Genomic DNA, 17032 nt, shown 5'->3' on the forward strand with positions numbered 1-17032 from the left:
ACCAAAAAGCATACAATATATATGCAAAAAATAAAAAGCAAGAAACTAAATTATATCACTAGAGAAAAATCCACTAGAAGAAAGCAGGAAGGAAAGAAAGAAGGAAGAGAAGATCAGAAAATAAACAACAAAATGGCAGGAGTAGATTCTAACTTATCAGTAATAACATTGAATGTAAATGGACAAAATACTTCAATCAAAAGATATAGAGTGGCTGAATGGGTGAATAAACAAGACCCATTGTTCTGTTGCCTACAAGAAATACACTTAACCTGTAAAGACACACATAGACTGAAAATAAAGGGAAGGATAAAGATATTTCATGCCAATGGAAACCAAAAATGGAAACCCAGAAATTAATAACAGGAGGAATTTTGGAAACTATTCAAATACATGGAGTCACTATACTTAGAAAAAGTAGATTTCAAGACAAAAGCTATAAGAGGAGACAAAGAAGGTCACTATATAATGATAAAGAAGTCAATTCAGCAAGAGAATATAACAATTTTAAATATATATGCACCCCACACTGGATCACCCAGATATGTAAAGGAAATATTAGAGCTAAAGAGAGAGGTAGGCTCCATTACAATAGTAGTTGGAGACTTCAAAACCCCATTTTCAGCTGAAAATCAGACAAAGAAACATGAGACTTAATCTACACTATAGACCAAATGGATCCAATAGATACTTACAGAACATTTCATCCAAGAGCTGTGGAATACACATTCTTTTCCTCAGCACATGGATCATACTCAAGGATAGACCACATGTTATGTCACAAAACAAGTTTTAAAACATGAAAATAATGGAAATCACCAAGTATTTTCTCCTACTACAATGGAAAAATCTAGAAATAACAAGAGGAATTTTGGAAAGTATTCAAATACATAGAAATTAAACAATATGCTCCTGAATGACCAGTGGATCAATAAAGAAATTTAGAAATTGTAAAAATTTCTTGAAACAAACGATAACAGAAACATATACTAAAACCTATGCAAAAACATTACTGAGTGGGAAGTTTATAGCTATGTGTACACCAAAAAGAGAAAAAAGTTGAAATGAAAAATCTAATGATGCATCTTAAAGAACCAGAAAAGCAAGAGCAAACCAAACCCCAAATTAGTAGAAGAAAACAAATAATAAAGAACAGAGCAGAAATAAATGAAATTAAAATGATAAAAATACAAAAGCTCAACAAAACAAAAAATTGGTTGTTTGAAACAGATATATGAAAAAGAGCTTAGCACCACTGATCATTAGAGAAATGAAAATCAAACTACAACGAAATATAATTTTACTCCAGTTAAAATGGCTTATGTCCAACAGACAGACAATAACAAATGCTGATGAGGATGTGGAGAAAAGAGAACCCTTGTCCACTGTTGGTGGGAATGTAAATTGCTACAATCAATATGGAGAACAGTTTGGAGGTTCCTCACAAAACTAAAAACTGATTTATCATATTAACCAGCAATCCTACTGCTGGGTATATATCCAAAATAAAGGAAATCAGTTTATTGAGGAGATATTTGTACTCCTATGTTTATTGCTACACTGTTTACAACAGCTAAGAATTGGAAGCAACCAGAGCAAGACTCCGTCTCAAAAAAAAAAAAAAAAAATTGGAAGCAACCTAACTGTCCATCAGCAGATGAATGAATAAAGAAAAGGTGGTACATATACACAATGGAGTACTATTCAGCCATAAAAAATAACAAGATCCAGTAATTTGTAACAACACGATGGAACTGGAGATCATCGTGTTACGTGAAATAAGCCAGGCACAAAAGACAAACATCGCATGTTCTCACTTATTTGTGGGATCTAAAAATCAAAAGTATTGAATTCATGGATATAGAGAGTAGAAGGATGGTTACTAGAAGTTGGAAATGGTAGTAGGGGGTTGGAGGGAAGGTGAGGATGGTTAAAGGGTACAAAAAATAGAATAAATAAGACCTACTATTCAATGGCACAAATAGTGTGACTACAGTCAATAAGAACTTAATTGTACATTTAAAAATAACCTAATGAATATAATGTATTGTTTGTAAGTCAAAAGATAAATGCTTGAGGGCATGGATACCCTATTCTCCATGATGTGCTTGTTTCTCTTTGCATGCCTGCATGAAAACATCTCATGTGCCTCATAAATATACATTTACTATTTATCCAAAGAATTAAAAATTAAAAAGTTATACTTTGCTTATATTGGAGCCAATTATGCTACATGATTATTATGAATGACATAATCAAAATTAAAAGGGTAAAATGGATGCACAATTTCTTTCATAATCGGAAGTGTCAAAAGATGTAAATAACATAGAGACATCAGTTCAAACAATAAAAATATCAGTAACCATTTTATCATCCTGAGAGAATCTTCAAAGAAATAAAATTATGTGTCAAGTTATTTCATAAAAAGTGTAAATATTCTGTTCTTTGTATCACAATGAAGAATTAGGAAATAATTCACTTTGACTTGGTAGATGTTTAATAAATAACAAATGTCATTTGATCATTGAATTCTATTTGAAAAGTTACCAATTTCTTTAATAAACAGAATTCAATTTCAAATGCTATCAATCAATATTAGAGTGTATATAACATCCTGCAATAATTGATTTTCCATTGAAAAATAAGAATTGGCTAAGAAGAAAACAGTTCAACAGCAATTTCTGCCAACTGAATAGAATACAACTTAACTACATTCCCTCCAGCTTTCTAATATTCATGTAGAGAAATTATATCTCTAATCGTAAACAGGATTACAACTGTAAAAGTATTGGCAATACAGTTTTATATGAATAATAGAGGGTTTTCATATGTATACCATTTGATTGGTGGTTATTTCAGTTAAAAGGAGTAAAATTTAACCCATTTCACTTGTGGTAATACCTCTGGTATTAATAAGGAACACCAATACAGGACTCACACAAAAAAGTTATTTTGCCCATTTTTTTTTCTCATTTTATCTTCACAGTAATCCAATAAAATAGATAGGGTAAGTAAATCCCCATTTTCACAATAAAAACCCCCACAGTTTTAGAAGCCACATTTGGTGGCAGTTTGAAAAGCCAAGTCTCCTCATTCCTCATCTAAATTACGTAATTTTGGTATTATAAAGGCTTTTTAAATGTTTAAGTTATATGGAATATCTAATTATAAACTTCTGGCTATTTTATAGCTAATATCTTAGATGTAAGTATATACTCAATATAAATAAATGTATTGAATTATAATAAAACATCACATCAAGTCAGTATGCCACAAATATTTAGTCAGTATGTGCCAAAGAGGGTACTAAATTCTGGGCCACTTATATCAATTAGTTATAACTTCTGACATGATTACTCCTACTGTGGAGTAGGAACATCATGAACAAATGCCCACAGAAGGCAAATAGCATCATGGCTCTGGGATCAGAGTGGGGCTGGTGGGTGTGTAGATTGGAGGTGAGAATGGATAAAGATGAGTTTGTATAGCTGGAATACGTTGTGGAAGGCTTATGTCTAACATTGTATTTGGACTTAATTAATTTGCTAATATTAAGACATAAAAGGAAAGGTTTACAATAATTAGATCGTTATTTTAATAACTTCTTGCCATTTGGAGAGGATGTATGCATTTCTCCTCCAACTTCAGCAGGTTAGTGTCAGTTTATTTTGTGTTTTCTCTGTTTCTTGTACATACTTCTACTGTTATCCTCAAAATATTATATTTTAATTTATTCATTTATGTAATTGCCTCTGTTGTGACAATGGAAACGTTAGTGAATGACAATTTGCTGAATGAATGAATGGATAAAATCAGAGACACACTGGAAGCCCAGAGAATGGGTAAAATTTAACAAAAATAAGACAGGAATTCAAAATTGCAATTGACTATTAATTCTTACATGAAATACAATTTTCAGAAAATATTGTCAGGATGAAAAAATAGGACTGCTGAGAATCAGTTCTTCGAATCAATATAGTACTTAAATTCATTTTATCCACAGTTTATGAATGCAAACTGTCTAAGCACTCTAAGAGATTGAGAGATTTTATTCACCTTTGTTCTCATAAATAAAGTGATATTGACACAGACATAATTTTCTTAAATAAATAAGTATTAGAGAATGATTTTCCTTCATAAATATTAAAACTGTGGCTCTTGGTTGCCTTTTATCCTACTGAGATGCAAATTACAAATGATAGAAATAAAAAAATATTGAACTGCCACCTGTAGAACCACACAAATGCCAGGCTTGGTGGCTCACACCTGGAATCCTAGCACTTTGGGAGGCCAAGGTGGGCGGATCACCTGAGATCAGAAGGTTGAGACCAGCCTGGCCTACATAGTAAAACCCCGCTTGTACTAAAATTACAAAAATTAGCTGGGCATGGTAGCGGGTGACTGGAATCCCAGCTACTCAGGAGGCTGAGGCAGAAGAATCACTTGAACCAGGGAGGCAGAGGTTGCAGTGAGCCGAGATCGTGTCATTGCACTTTAGTCTGGGCGACAGAGCAAGATGCCGTCTCAAAAAAAAAAAAAAAAAAAAGAGAACTACACAAATAAACATTTATATGGTATAATTCCTACTAAAATATGTGTATTTATTGTGTTAATTTAAAATAAGATGTAAGACTTAGATGCAAAATACTCTGTTGGTTTGCTGTATTATGCAAGGATTTAAGTTTTAAAAAAATGGTGAAGGGATTTTGTCTTATAAATGTGAATACCTAACAAATGAATGAACATATTGAGATCATTTTCATTAACTAAATATACATATTGTGTTGATATATATGTATATCTATTATACATATATATAACTATTTCTCAACACCTCCTCGTTCCCACCTTGGTCTTAACTTATATAGGTTCTTAGCAACTCTCCTCGCTTCTACTCTTTACCTCTTTAAAACTATTCTTAATACAGCAGTAAGAGTGATCCTATTTAAACATCATTCAGCTTATGTCAGGTCAATTGCTTCTCATCTCACATGAGTAGACGTTAAAATCCTTACAATGGCCTACAGGATTTGACCCCTGCTACTTCTCTGAGTTTTGGTATTCGCTCTCTCACGTGTTCACTCAGTTTCAGCCATGTTGGCTTCCTTTCTGTCTTGCTGTTCTTGGCACACACCAGGCATGCTCTTGCTTGGGATATTTGTGTCCTTGTCACTTCTCTGCCTATAATGCAAGACAACTCCCAGATCATTCTTTCCCATCCTTGGTGGCTTTACTGAATTTTTGCCTTCTTGCCAAAACTTTCTCTTACCACCTCATCTCAAACTGCAATCACATCCTCCTACATGCCATACCCACCCTCTTTGCTATATTTTTCTCCTTAGCATTTATTACCATCTAATGTATGACACTTAATACATTATAATATATGAAATATATTTAACATTTATATATTAATGCTTATTATCTGTCTTAGCTATTAGAATATAAAACCCATGCTTTCTTCACTGAAGCCCTCACATGTCCAAGAAGAGAAATTGCTTTATACAATATGTACTAAAGAAAAAATCTTTGAAAAAATGAATGAATAAATAATGGCATTCAGCAAACTCAAGTGCTGTGGCTGACAGTAACTAGGATTTGGGGAATGAGTAGAATATAAAAGGAAACAAAAGCAGCTCAAGAGGAAATAAAGGAATCTTATTTTCTTTCACTACTCTCAGTGAAATTTTATAAACACACACGCACACACACACACACACACACACACACACACACCCCTTTAGTATGAATTTCTTAAGTACGGAAGTAAAAACCTACATTCTTGTAAGCTATTGTTTCCACTTCAGCACTTATCATTGTATCTGGAACAGTACTCCATTACTATGCTGAACAATTAAAAATTAATTAAAATAAATGAGAACCTTAAAAGATCTGTATAGTTCCTTGACAGTGTCTTGCCTTCAGGAGCTTATATTCTGCTCTTAGAAACTACCTGAAAGTTACCTGGAATTCTTTCCAGTGGGGGAAAAATCTGTAAGCTCCATTTAGTCATGGTGTTGATTCTAATGCAAGCAGTCAACCCATGTATTCTGCACTTCTTTAGTTCTGTATTTTCTTTTAATGAAACTAAAAGAATACATCTATCAAAATTAAACCGAAGACAAACATCATTAATTGTAAAAAAAAAGAGTTTTGGGCCAGGTGTGGTGGTTCAGGCCTATAATCCCAGAACTTTGGGAGGCTGATGCAGGAGGATCATTTGAGCCCAGAAAGTCAAGGCTAGCCTGGGCAACATGGCAGCACACCTGTCTCTACAAAAGTTTTTTTAAAAAAGTAGCACATGTAGTAGTGCATGCCTGTGGTCCCAACTACTTGGGAGGCTGAGGTGGGAGGATCGCTTGAGGCCAGGAGGCTGAGGCCACAGTGAGTAGTGATTGCGCCACTGCATGCCAGCCTAGGTGACAGAGTGAGATCCTGTCTCAACAACAACAACAACAACAAAAGAGTTTTCTTCCATTAAAACTATCTTTGTCCTAGTTCTTCATATTTATTTTATATTTTTCTAAAATACTTAAGACCCTGATCCAACTCTCCCCCTACAATGTATATCTTACATCTACTGCATTTCTGGACTGTAGGCATCTTGAAAGCAAGGAAAAACCATATCGTTCTATATTATTTTAGGATAGACTTATACAGTATAGTTACTAAATAAATGTTTTGCTCTATTTGCATTCTGCATTATTTCCAGTATTCCTAGTATTTTCACTTCTACTCCTTTACAACAACCATCTCTCTGAACTTCCTGTTTGTCACCTCCATCCACCTTTTCAGTATATTACTACTTCACATCAGTATTGCAGTAAGTACTTCAAAGTCCTGCACCAATAAAGACAACATCTCATGCAGGAATGAATCCAGGTTTCTTAAGGCCTAAAACATATAAAATTTTAAGAAAAAATGTAAGATTATAAGTACAAAATTAGATATAAGTGAATATTTTTAAAAAGGAGATAAGAAATAACAAATCACAAATGTTAAAAAGCTGACAAATGTCACAAACACCACATATTTCTAAACCCTTCTTAAAGCCTTGTAATGGGCTTATAGGGAAGGGAGGTGCCCTAAGACTTAACTGTTTTCTCTTATGATTTATCCACTTCTGGACTCACTTATTTTTTCATTTACCGTAATTAGTGTCACATCCTTAATTCTAATTCTTGGATTTCCATCTCATATAACATACCCAGCTTATCACTGCTTGTATAATGCTGCCTCATCTCCCATCTCCAAGCCTTAAGAAACTATGGTTTTCTTAATGTTCAACCTCTCCCTCACATCTCTTCAAAAGGTAGCATATCTCATAAGTCTCTTACGTTTAATGCTAAAGACCCAGGGAGTTTCTGTGATTTGACAAAGGTCACACTAACAGTTGATGAGAAAGAGTGGTCCAGAAACGGAATCATCTGACTCCTACATCATGAATCTATTTATCAACAAGATGTGTTTTCACTGACCAACATACCAAGAAAGTCATATACACAAACATCCATTGTACATATGTCATAGATTTCAATCAGAACACAAGGTTTACTGATTAACCTATTGTTGATAAGAAAAATTTAGAAAGCCTTCTAAAAGATTAGCCGAAATTGGCTGGGTGTAGTGGCTCATGCCTGTATTCCCAGCACTTTGAGTGGTCAAGGCGGGTGGATCACAAGGTCAGGAGATTGAGACCATCCTGGCTAACATGGTGAAACCCTGTCTCTACTAAAAATACAAAAAATTAGCCGGACATGGTGGCGGATGCCTGTAGTCCCAGCTACTCAGGAGGCTGAGGCAGGAGAATCGTGTGAACCCAGGAAGTGGAGCTTGCAGTGAGCCGAGATTGCACCACTGCACTCCAACCTGGGAAACAGAGCAAGACTCTGTCTCAGAAAAAAAAAAAAAGATTAGCCAAAATTATGATTTTCCAGTTAAGAGGCGATATATTTATGTGAGAAATGACTTAATCGCTTTAGGCATTATAATTTTTTATTAATGTGGGCTTGGTATTTAAAATGATATATTTCATTATATCAGATACTTCTAGCATTTAAATGTTCCCTTACATAAAGTCTAGGCTTTATAAGATTAATATTATTTATGAAAATAATTTTACCTATCCTTAACAAAATAGTTCTATAGCTAGTCCATTGCTTTACAGTTATAAAAGATATTGGCTCCTTTCATCCTCATTGTAATGATGTGAGTTAGATCCTGAAATCTAATTATACAGATGATATAAAAGGAAATACAGAAAACACAAGTAAGTTCCCTAAATTCCTGAAGACAGCATTAATTCAGAGTCTTCTGACTCCGAGTTCGATGCTGTATTCATCAGAAATATTATCTCCTCCTGTAACTCAGAATTCAGACCTGATCAGGGTCAATGATTTAAGCATGCACAAATATGGAAGACACAGAATTCAAACTTAATATGGTAAATATTCTTCTTATTGTCAAAGACCTTCAAAGTTGAAAGTAAACAGAGATTTCTTTTTACTACTTACAATATTCTAAGCATGACATTATGTTTCCTATATCTTATTCCTAAATGTGATAACAATTTTGCCAACTATTATCCCAGTTATCCAGCCAAGAATACCTGGGTACTAAAAGTTTTAAAAAATACAGGCAATATGTACCAGATCTGAATTTAAATCCTGATCTAACTCTAAAACCATGGCTCTCTACTAATCAATGGAGATACTAAAGCATTGGCTGGCTGAAGATCTGGTATGGATATTAAAAAGATAGGTTAGCATCCTTGCTTCCAAAGTAACCACTCCAAGCTTACAACAAAGTGCAGTCTATTCCATGAAATACTGGTTAGACAAATCCAGAAATTTAACTGTAGGAACAATTGTTCCTCATGAAGCAATGTCACTGAACACACAAATATTTCAAAGTATGTCACCCTTGATGAAGGCAATCAAATTAGGATTTGGGGCATTGGACTGCATAAAACAGGACATTATTTAGTTTCCTTCATGTCCCTATCACAAAAATTATAATGTAAGCATAATTTTCCTCTGATAAATTTCAAAATAAATGGATAAAGAAGAGAAACATATTTCTTTGTACTGGCAATGTATCTAATCACTAATATCCTGATGTGGTGTGATATCACTACATCTTAAAAATAATATATTACAACCTATCAGCCCAGGGACCAATAATTTGTATTTTTCTTCAAAGAAGATAGTTTCCTAAATACATATTAGAAAATCTTCGTATCAACATGAAATGTGGTCTGTGTTATGTGTACCTAACACACCAGTTTTAGAGAATTTTGAGAAATCTCATGCTAATGACCAATCCGTACCTGGTAATCCCCCTGGAACAAGAACAAGGAAGCTCACTCATCTGTGTGCTGTGTTTCTTGATCTCCAACCTTGATCACTGCCATGCCATCTGTAACATATGCCAAAAAAGCATAAGCAGAAATAGAGACTTCCTTGCCTAGGCACATTCTTCCTTATGTTACGCTGGAGTACGTCCTCTGTCCTCTAATAATGCTACTGGAATTAGCTCTTCTACCAAAGACTTTTTCATGACAAGGAATTCCAGAGGCCAACTTCTAAAACCAAAACCACCACTCCAAAAACAGCTAACTTTCACCCTTACTTCAATCGCTGATTCTCAACAATAAATCCAACAGCATTTTCTTGCCAGAAACCCTGTCAGTTCATCTTTAAGAAGAAAAGCAAGCTAGCTGGACCAATTTCAATCGCCTACTCTGAAACAACTAAAAACTAAGAATATAAAAGTATGCACGAAGTATAATTAATATCGCAGAGGCATTTCCTCAGAGAATACCTATGGACAAACAATGAAGTTTCTCTCATTTCATTACATGTCTTATGGGCTTGGACATGCTTACTTGCCATGTAGCTCTGGCTAAATCTATAAGCAAATATTGGATATCATTGGTTTTAGCTTTGTGCTCTTCCATTCAGAATGTTCTTGAAGACACATTCAGATTTTAATGTTATATTTCTATCTTAACTCCAAAGAGTTTTCCAAAAATTTTCTAAATTTACCAATTATAATAATATAAATTAATACAGATACAAGATACAATAATATAGATACATAATATAGATACAAGTTATCTTCAAAAGATTTTATTAAATTAACAAAGTTGAACAACTTATCAATATAAACGGTGTTTTAGGTTCACTGAATATATGATATTTAGTCCTTGTGGATTCATTGTCCTCTTACAAAAACTGCTGAAGTTTTAAAAGCATCATGATGGTAATGTATTTCACAATTATGTTATAACACAGACAACTAGGACAAAAATGAATTTGGAGAACTAGTTCAAAATATCCAGTGATTAAATAAAGCTTAGAACCAATGATATGCACATAAAAGTTTAGATTTAGCTCATGATATTACCAAGTAAAATTGATTTTATCTATATCTTCTACTCTACCTTTTCTGGAGATATAATATTGGTATAAATTGATAAAACCATATAATATTGTTAATAAGTTTAACACTTGCTATGGATAATTGTTTTAATGTCCTAACTCATGTTATTGTATTAATTCAGAATACAATGACTAAGTCTCTAAGTAGAGCAAAATCCTGCATTGTCAACTTATTGAAGACTCAACTGGACATGACTATATGTCTAAATTTTTTCCAAATTAATCAGTCTCTTCAATGAAATCACTATCAAATCTCAACAGAGATTGTCATGAAAATTGAAAAGCAGATTCTAGAATTTATATGCAAAACCAAAGGGTCAAGAATTGTTCCGAGAGCATTTTGATGAACAGCTCTAGGATGGATCCACCTGCCAAATGCCAGGACTTAATATAAAGATGTTACAATTAAAACAGTGTGATATTGGTGTAGGGATAGACAAATAGGCCAGTAGGATAGAAAAACAGACCAGAACAGGGAACTCAGAAAAGATCTGTGCATGCATTTAAAAAAATTAATATATGACAGATGGGACTAGTAGACAAGTGTGAGTAACGATACACTATTCAAAAAATGGCGCACAGTAGTAGCAAAGAAGAAGAAATCAAGAAAGCAATCCTATTTAAAACAGCTACAGTATAATAAAATACCTAAGAATAAATTTAACTAAGTAAATGAAAGATCTTTACAATGGAAACATAAAACATGAAGTATCTTTTCATTTTTATGTATCCTCTTCAATTTCAATGGATAAAAAATTGAAAGGACACATAAAAAATGGAAAGATATTTCATGTTCATGGATTGAAAAAATTAATATTGATAAAATGTCCACACTATGTAAAATGATCTGCAGATTCAATGCAATCTCTGTCAAAATACCAATCAATGTCATTCTTCACAGAAATAAAACAATTTTTCTAATAGTTGTATGGAACCCACAAAATGCCATGAATAGACAAAGTAATCTTAAGTAAAAAGAACAAAGCTGGAGGCATCACACTACCTGGCTTCAAAATACACTATAAAGGTATAGTAACCAAAAGAGCATGGCATGGCCTAAAAGCAGACACATAGACCAATGGAAGAGAATACAGAACCCAGAAATAAGTACGTGCATTTACAGCCAACACAGTTTCAACAAAGGCGCCAAGAATATACACTGGGAAAAGGATAGTCTTTTTAAGAAATGATGCTGACAAAACTGGATATTCATATGCAGAAGATTAAAATTAGAACACTATCTCTTATATATCAAAATAAACTCTAATTTAAATAAAGATTTAAATTTAAGACCTGAACTTATGAAACTACTAGAAGAAAACGTTAAAAGAATACTCCAGGACATTGGTATGGGCAAAAATGTTTTGAGTAAGACTTCAAAAGCATAAGCAACGAAAGCAAAATTTGATAAATGGGATTGTGTCAACCTAAAAATCTTCTGCACAGCAAAGGAACCAGTCAACAAAGTGAAGAGACAACCTACAGAATGGGAGAAAATATTTGCAAACTATACATCTGACAAGGGATGAATAGGTAGAATGTATAAGGAACTCAAACAACTTAATAGCAACAAACCCCCCAAATAAATTGATTTAAAAAATGAGCAAAAGATCTAAATAGATATTTTTCAAAAGAAGACATACAAATGGCCAAAAGATACATTAAAATGCTGAATATCACTAGTTACAAAGGAAATTCAAACTAAAACCATAATGAGATTTCACCTCACCCCATTAAAAATGACTATTTTCAAAATAGTGATGCCGGCAAGGAGATGAAAATAGGAAATGCTGGCAAAGATTTGAAGAAAGAGAAATGCTCATACACTGTTTGCCACAAACAGTGGCAGACACAGAAAGACAAATATTACATATTTTCACTCACATGTGTAAGCTAAATAAATTGATCTCATGAATATAGTAAATATATAGCTAGCAATAATTTATTGCATATTTCACAGTAGCAAGAAGGAAAGATTTTAAATGTTCCCAACACAAAGAAATGATAAATGTTTGAGGTGATGGGTATCCCTATTATCCACATTTCATCATTACACATTGTATGCATGCATGAAAATATCACATGTACTCTATAAATATGTACAACTATTATGCGCCAATAAAAAAAAATGACCCAGAGGCATATAGCCCCTCAGGAGCTGAGCCACTCTAGAGATGGCTCAGGAATGCTTGTTGAAAAAACAAGACCAAAGTCCTGTTTAAGTTCTGAAATATAAAGCTTTAATAAAATGGTGCATAGAAAACTGATTATACATATTGAGAAAGAAAACAAAACTAAAATACGAACTTTCTACTTTGGACCACAGATACATTAAAAACAACTTAATTCCGTGAGCTTAAGAACATTTCTGGAATGTAACATTTTACAGTTTTTAGAAGAAAATGAAGAATAATATATTTAAGACTTCAGGGCATGGAGAATTTCCTAAACAATACAACACATTTATAAAACTTACTTGAAACAAAATGACAAATTTGACTATATTAAAACTTCAAATTTTACAAAAAAAAAAGAGACAGAAACTAAAAATATAAGCCATATACTGGTAAAAGCTATTTATATCCTACATATTTGACAAATGATTATGTTCAAAATATATAAAGATGCCCTAAAATGATTAAAAATTCACAAACAATCCAATTAAAGAATAGGCAAAAAGATGAGTCAAATCTCAGATGAGAAAAATCCACAAGCTAACAAGATTAATAGAATATGATCATACTGAGCACTACTGAAGGAAAAGTAAATGAAAGCAACAATGGGAAACCATCGCACAACGGATTTGATAAAACGAAATGTAAAGAAAGAGGAAAAAGTATGTATAGAGATGAGAACACTAATTTGACACTGACAAATGTAGAAATAGTATGAAACACTTGGGAGAGAAATTTGGAAAAAAAATAAACTAGTAGAAGAAGCCACAGAACATTCTTCCACGTTATTTGACAAGATTGATAGTCATTATAACCCAGAAATTTAAGTTGTACTGTAGAATAAACTCCTATACATGGTCGCAAGGAGACTACATGAAAAACTAATTATAGCATTGTTTAAAGCAGTAAAAATAAAGCAAACCAAAACTACAATGCCCTAAATAACCAGGAAATGCTTAAATTAAACTGTATTAGAGACATATAGTAACAGAATTCTACCCAGTAGTGAAAATAAATGAACTAGAGTTACATGTACGTTTTGATCAATCTCCAAAACTTCAGGTGACTTAAAAGCGGCAAAAAGACATGTGTGGCAAGATATTATTTAAATACAATTTTTCAAACAAGCAAAATGAATCTTATATAGTTGTGGATACATACATAACACAGTAAAGAAATGTAAGCAAAAGTATAACCCGAATTAATTCTGATATTTTATCCTGGGATTGTAACAGAGGTTTGTGAGTTGAGGGGTGACTACAGGAAGCTTTAACTAATTTATAGGGGCCTATTTCATTTTCAAATATGAAAGAAACATGGTAAAATTGTGAGACAATAAAACAGTATGATAGGTACACGGCTGTTTGCTATATTATTCGGTTATTATTATTATTTTTTTGCACATTTGAACCTTTTTAATGAAAATTACAGCTCATCACCTGATTAAGTGTTAAATTGCATGCACTGGACCATGAGAAAGCTGAGACACTCCATCCCCCATCCACACTCCTGCCATCCTCCTCCATTCTCATTAGAATCAAAGAAGGAATCACAGATGTAAGGTGTTGTGCTGGGCATCTTAATAAGTGAAATGAGAAAAAAGTACGAATAAGCTATGTGAGTCTTACATGGCAATTTTGCTGACTGGGGAAGAGGCTCAGCTTAAGGAAGGAACATCATGTCCAGTTCTATGCATTTTAAACGTCAAAACTTGACTTTCTGTGCCTACTGTGTAATGGAGAAATTCAACTACTGAGTTGTTTCAATGAAAATTTACAAGATTGAGAGCAAAACCCATTCACTATTAAGTGCAAACGAATCACAAACAGATGTGTCAGGCAGAAAACACTTGCACAAAGTACTTATTTGAGTTGAGATCCTAACTTCTAATCTAAAACTCCTCTCTTTTGTGTCCTTACCCTTGCTCAGCCACAGCATAAAGACAATTTTGGATCTTCTGGACTAAAGAAGAACTGGCAGAGAAAAATCTCCTTCCCATACTCAGTCACTGCACAGGAAGATGGTCCTGTAGTTCTAGATTGGGGGGTTTTTCTGTCAGTAATGACCCTGTTCTCCCATCCCAGAGATCTGAATTTAAATTCAAAGCAAAGTAACACCAAGGAAAAAAATAAACCTAAAATAAATGTATGTAAATACATGAGCAGTTAAGTTCAAGGTTGTGAGAACATGTGCACAGAGGTAACTTTGCATTCTGTATACTATTTTAAAAAGATAATTAAAAGGTTTAGAAATATTGATGCTGTCTTAAATGCTTAAATGTATATGATTAATTACAAATAGTAGTATATAAACCACACATATCATTTTATTTGCTTCACACAATCCTGTGAGGAGTGAGGTCTTAATAAGTATCCTACTTTTGAAAACAAAGTTTTTTTTTTTTTTTTTTTTTTTTTTAAATCACCTATTTCTTTATATATTGCTTGGATCTTTGCTACTGGCATTGTGTTGAACACTGAGCATGCAGGAAAAAAAACTGACAAGGTCAAGGTACACAATAGATGTGTGCACAAAGTGGTAAGGAACACAGTGCAGGGGCGCAATCTCGGTTCACTGCAACCTCCGCCTCCTGGGCTCAACGCAATGAGATTACAGGAGTGAGCCACTGTGACCGGCCTGAATCTGGTCTTTATCAGAGTAAAATCGAAGTTTCCATTTGTCATGAGATCTTGACAATTGTTTAAAAATTTCCCAAATTTGGAGAGGGTTGGAATATTGATCTTAGATGAACATATGCAGATAGTGATTTTTAAAGAATAAGCATGTAATAAATGCAAAACTTCCTAAAATTGTAATCAGTAGGTTTTACCTGGTAAACAGTCAAGAGAAAATACAGTTATTTATAGAGGAAGCATCTACTTTTCTAAAGTCTATTAGGTAAGATGTTGGTTATATTTAACTTAAATATAAAAAGGTTTATAATAATTAATCTAGGGTAAAGATTTAAAATGAAAGTTGTAAATATTTATTCAAAGTTCATATATTCTAGTACACTTTTAGATGCTCAAACTAGTTCAACAAAAAATACCAATGACAAAGACGAAAATGAGAGACAACATTATATACCATTTAATACTCCAACATTGCTGAACATCTCACAGCCCCAACAGTGCTGGTCAAAAAATTGTTAATATTGTATCCTAAATCAAATAGCAAGAAATAGCACTTCAGAAATTTAGATTTGTAAATTCCCCAGATCTTTTGTCTTCATCTTTTTTATAGAACAAAGACTAATTTACGCAACTAAAACAAAGAATAATAGGTTGCAAAAGATTATTCTCTGTCCAGTATTTGTGTAGGAATGCTTACTAAATGTTACTGGGAAATAAATTTTAAGATTTTTGGGGCATTATAATCCTTCAAGTACTTGATTCTCTGAGTTCTTTCAGAAAATCATTGTAGACTGATTGAAAACTAAAAAATGGCTCAGGAAATTTTTAATAGTAAAGTTCTTGAACTGCATTTTTTTATTTTAGGAGATGGCACACATACCATTAGGAGTGTTTTAAAACCAATAGCCATCAACTCATCATTTACATCAGGTATAACTCCCAATGCACACCAACATGGCACAAGTATACATATGTAACAAACCTGCACGTTATGCACATGTACCCTACAACTTAAAGTATAATAAAAAAAAAAAAAAAAAAAAAAACCAATAGCACTTGGCTTATAAACATCAGAAAACCTATATGACTGCTCAATGTATTGTAAGTGAATATACAGAACAAAAGCTAGAGGGAATTTGAAAATACTCTTGTTTTCCCAAAGCCAACATAGTCAGAGTCTATGACACCGAGTGCTGCAAAAGTGTTAAAATGTTAGAATCTGATGTTGTAAAATCCTGTCGTACGCTAGGTGGCCTGATTTGATCATTCCATAATATATATATGAATTGAAACATCACATTGTAACTCATAAATCTATATAGGTATTATTGTCAATTAAAAATAAAAATAAAACTCTAAAAGTAAAAGCTATACCAAAATATTTTTTAAAGTCTGTGATAAGAGAAATGAACAAACTCAGGAAAAGCAGGAGACTTAGCTTTTCCAAACAACAGCTTTGTAGATTAGGGTAGAAAAGAGTACGCTCTAAGAATTCTATTGCCAACCAAGTTGTCATTCATGTTTTAAATAAACTGGAAGATGACAGTGAATCTGTAGGGGCACAGTCTATATAATTCTATATTCAGAAATACAGAAAACAAAGATATATATGAAAGAGATGATCAATTTCTAAGTCTGCCTGCAAGTAAACAGGGGGAAAAATCAAATTACATAAACACACCATCTATCTTTTATTAACGTAGGTATAATTTTTCCTTAGGAAAGAGTTAACTTCAAACTATGAAATGTTCAACACCTTTATTGCCTTCAACAAATAAATTTT

The 17032-nt window shown here is 33.1% G+C and overlaps 1 protein-coding gene across 8 annotated transcripts in view; it reads right to left on the reverse strand.

The window, feature by feature from the left end:
* Positions 1-17032, reverse strand: part of PCLO (piccolo presynaptic cytomatrix protein) — a 396658-nt gene that overhangs the window by 107859 nt on the left and 271767 nt on the right. Inside the window, exon 11 of one of the 8 annotated variants that reach the window (XM_050782800.1) lies at positions 9329-9417. The exons of the other annotated variants lie outside the window; for them this stretch is intronic. Coding sequence (XP_050638757.1) covers positions 9362-9417 — 56 coding nt within the window. The 3' untranslated portion in view covers positions 9329-9361. The remainder of the gene's footprint in view (positions 1-9328; positions 9418-17032) is intronic. 8 annotated transcript variants of the gene reach the window in all.

The sequence above is a fragment of the Macaca thibetana genome, chromosome 3 (genome assembly GCF_024542745.1).
Source record: "Macaca thibetana thibetana isolate TM-01 chromosome 3, ASM2454274v1, whole genome shotgun sequence".
Classification (NCBI taxonomy): domain Eukaryota; kingdom Metazoa; phylum Chordata; class Mammalia; order Primates; family Cercopithecidae; genus Macaca; species Macaca thibetana.